At 45.1% G+C, this 4,083-nt stretch overlaps 1 protein-coding gene across 1 annotated transcript in view; it reads right to left on the bottom strand.

Moving 5' to 3' along the window:
* Positions 1 to 4,083, bottom strand: part of PNPLA7 (patatin like phospholipase domain containing 7) — a 318,179-nt gene that overhangs the window by 95,597 nt on the left and 218,499 nt on the right. The window contains exons 24-25 of the mRNA XM_019510411.1: positions 2,088 to 2,256; positions 763 to 945 (exon numbers count right to left, since the gene is read on the bottom strand). Coding sequence (XP_019365956.1) covers positions 763 to 945; positions 2,088 to 2,256 — 352 coding nt within the window. The remainder of the gene's footprint in view (positions 1 to 762; positions 946 to 2,087; positions 2,257 to 4,083) is intronic.

The following is a 4,083-nucleotide window of genomic DNA, read 5'->3' as shown; positions in this document are numbered from 1 at the left end:
GGTAAAAAGCACCCTGTTCAAATTTGCTGATGACACTAAGATGTGGGGGGGATGTGGGCATGTTAGAAGGAAGGAATAGGCTACAATCGGACCTAGATAGGTTACAGGGGTGGGCGGACGAGAATAGGATGGGAATCAACACTGACACATGCAAAGTGATGCACCTGGGGAGGAAGAACCAGCACCATACCTACAGGCTGGGGAACTCCCTTCTCCTCAGTCCAGAGGCAGAAAAGTATCTTGGAGTCATCACTGATGCCAAGATGAATACGGGCCGGAAGTGTGGGGATGCAGTCAGGAAGGCCAACCGCACCTTGTCAGAGGGGCTAGGATCTGGAACCAACTTCCAAGCGAAGTGGTGCTGGCTCCTACCCTGGGGGTCTTTAAGACAAGGCTTGACAATTACCTTGCTGGGATTGTTTGACCCCAGTACTCTTTTCTGCCATGGCAGGGGGTCGGAGTTGATGATCTGCTCAGATCCCTTCCAACCCTACAAACTATGAAACTATGAAACTTTGAAATCAAAAGCCACATACAAATCTCTCAGCCTCTAAATCAGATGTCAATCAAGGAACTTGATTAAGCTGTGTGCAGTAAATTGGTCTTTGATTAACGGAGACCACATCTATGCAATAACCTGAGCAGCCAGACATCACTATATGATGCACTGACATTATCTTAAGTTCACTTTAATGCATAAATAATACGATATAGGTTTTACAGGTATAGACAGGAGACTACACAGGGGCAAGTGTTCCTTACCAGCTTGGGCAGGCTCCTTCGGGAAAAGACTCTACGAGGACAGCGGAGGTGAAGATGAGCAGAGCACCAGCTCCTCATGTTGAGCCATTCCACAGTTCGGCAAGGAAGGGGACCATCCTCCTTGTGGAGCAGGATCAACTGCTTCTGGGCTCGAACTGCTGTGTTCTCCAGCATCCTTTCCAGCTGAAGTATACCACAGACACACACAGTAAGGATATCAATTCTCTGTTATTACAGACAGCTGAATAAACTTGCACCACCTCTGCTCCTCTCCTCCTTACCATCTTCCTGTATCTCCAAATAAATTTTGAAATGTGCACACTAAAAACCATCGTACAAGGGTAATTCAGGCAAATATGTTCATGTTTTTGGATTTATAGGACTACTCCCAACAACAGCAGGTAGCTAATTTTTCCCTACTTTGAGCTCAGCAATCAGATCTTTTTACACATAATAAGGTAAAAGTCTTTGCAACTCTGAATTAGCAGGGACATATACAGAATAGTTTTATTAAACAAGGTGGACGTTTTATTCATATAGTGCTGAATGTAAACCTAAACATGCAGTGAATCAACATACAATGCTTGTGTAACATGAAATCTATTTCCTATTTCAAATCAAGTTTACAAATGCTTAACGCTGCTTCTTATGGGATTTCCAGCATGTTTTAAATTAGGTTGGGAATTTTTTTTCTTTTTCCTGTTATCTGACTGATGGCAACATAACGTATGTCACTACTAACCTCTATGCACCTACTTATTTCAAGGCAGAGGCAAGCCAAAGGAGTGACATACAAAAGAACTGCAGAGGGTCACATTTTTCAGGCTCCCTGGAGCTTCATATATGTTTCTAGGACTCAGAATCCTATCAACCTTAGAAACATCTTTTTAGGAATCATGTCCCAGGCAAAAAGGGACATCAACCGTCAGAACCCGAAATAAAGTAAATGGTGGAACAAAATGCACTTGACAGTGTGTCATAATGCATGAACTCCTCCAAAACAATGCAGTCCCTGTGACTTAACTTGAAGATTTGGCTGAGATAATAAGGAATTCCTTAGAGGAAAACAGCTTTTCAAATTGTGTGTGAAAAGCATTTTCTTACTGTGGTATGAACAGAAGAAATAGCGAAGCAATGTTAAATGGGTTAGAATGCTATTTAGCGCAAGTAAATTCTTAAAAGTTGCAATGAACTGCTTACAAAAGTTTGATTCTGTTATTTTTCAGTCCAAAGTGTAGCAGACCCAGTAAAACTAAACAGTGCAACTTTTGCATAATTTTGGCAAACCCTAGCAAGAAGAGATGAGGGAGAAAAATATTCTGCACCTCTCCAACAGTGGGCTCCTGCTCTCCTAGTCCAACAATTAGGATGCAGTCAGCCTGTCGTATACAGCGCTGGGTCCATGGAGTAAGGGTACTGTCTGCCTGGTAGAGCACAATGCGATGAATATCCTCCTGCTGCCCCAGCCAGCTACTGAGTCGATACTCATGAATACTGGAAGACACAGACACAAAAAAAATTCTTCTCCCCAAAGAGGAAAGTTTTCAGTCTGATGACAGGACAAAATCAAAAAAGGAAGAGGAAATATGGAAGGTTATCAGCAATTTTGAGCATTACATGACATGCTCTGATCACCCTATTTTAAAGAAGCGTTTCTCTTCTTTTTTCCCTATTTTAGACACTGGTTTCCCAACTGTGTGCAGGAGGGTTGGGGAAGGGGGACAGGGGGTGAGGGGGAACCTATTCCTCCATCCACAGCACCATTGGTAAAATCTCAGCTACTCAGGTCCACTGTCACTGTGCTTTGGGAAAACACAACCTGGAAAAAATAAGCCAAAATAAATCTTTTCCTATCCCTCAAACTAAACTCAATTTCACTGTTTTATGTCCCAAAAGATACCAAACAAATCAGATCTACTCTTTCCAACAAAAGCAACAAAGCCAGGACTCCAAACTGGCAGAGCACTAGCATAGCTATGACACTCCCCAGCAGTCCTCTTCTCCAGTCTGCTAACTCTGAGGATGCTTTCAAAGCAACTAAACACTGCAATGCTGGTTCATGGCCACTACCCAAAGTTAACTGTGTTGTTCCCAAGGTGTAATGTGATTTGGCTTTTAGAGTCCCAGACATGATGTTGGGATATAGATTTCATAGATTTTTAAGGTTGGAGGGGACCTCACTAGATCGAGTCCAACCCCCTGCCCTGGGCAGGAAAGAGTGCTGGGGTCAGATGACCCCAGCCAGGTGCTTTTCCAGTCTCCTCTTAAAGACCTCCAGGGTAGGGGAGAGCACCACTTCCCTTGGAAGCCCATTACAGATTCTGGTAACCCTTACCATAAATAAGTTCTTCCTGATATCCAACCCAAATCTACTCTCTGTCAGTTTGTGGCCGTTGTTTCTAGTTACCCCATGGGGCACCCTGGTAAGCAGAGTATTTCCTATTCCTTGCTGCCCCCCTGATGTATTTGTAGATAGCCACAAGATCACCTTTCAGTCTTCTCTTGTGGAGGCTGAAGAGATCCAGGTCCCTTAATCTCTCCTCACAGGACCTTACCTGCAGGCCCCTAACCAAATGAGTAGCCTTCCTCTGGACCCTCTCAAGGTTATCCACATCCTTCTTGAAGTGCAATGCCCAAAACAAGATGCAGTACTTCAGCTGTGGCCTTACCAATGCCACATAGAGGGGAAGTATCACCTCCTTAGACCTGCTCGTGATGCACCTGCTAACGCATAATAGCTTTACTTATCACTTCGTCACATTGACGACTCATGTTCATCTTGGAGTCTACTATGACTCCGAGATCCCTTTCTGCCGCTGTGCTACTTAGAAAGTCATCTCCCAATCTGTATGTGTTGCTGATTCTCTCTCCCAAGGTGCAGCACTTTGCACTTATCTTTGTTAAACTGCATCCTACTCTGTTCTGCCCACTTTTCCAACCTGCCCAAATCTGCCTGAATCCATTCCCTGCCCACCAATGTGTTTCCTTTGCCCCATAATTTGGTGTTGTCTGCAAATTTGGACAGAGTGCTCTCCATGCCCTCCTATAACACTGCCAGAGCAGGGGCAGGCAAAATATGGCCCGCAGGCCAGATCCATCCCACCAAGCATTTTCATCTAGCCCATGGTACCCACCAATATATTGTGCCCATCCCAACCCTTCCACCCATAAGGGTGGAAGTGAGGCACCCATGTGTACACACAGCCCCAAACATACACTGTTGCCTCACTCCCACCCTTGTGAGCAGAAGGGCCTGGCCGGTGTGCAGCTTCCACGCAGGGCTTCTGCTGCTGCAGCCCCTTGGGACTGCAGGGTGGGGCT

Source organism: Gavialis gangeticus, unplaced genomic scaffold (assembly GCF_001723915.1).
Source record: "Gavialis gangeticus isolate Ggan-Ray unplaced genomic scaffold, GavGan_comp1, whole genome shotgun sequence".
In the NCBI taxonomy this organism is placed as follows: Eukaryota; Metazoa; Chordata; order Crocodylia; family Gavialidae; genus Gavialis; species Gavialis gangeticus.
Note: the sequence above shows the minus strand (reverse complement) of the source record. Positions and strands in the feature narration are given on the sequence as shown.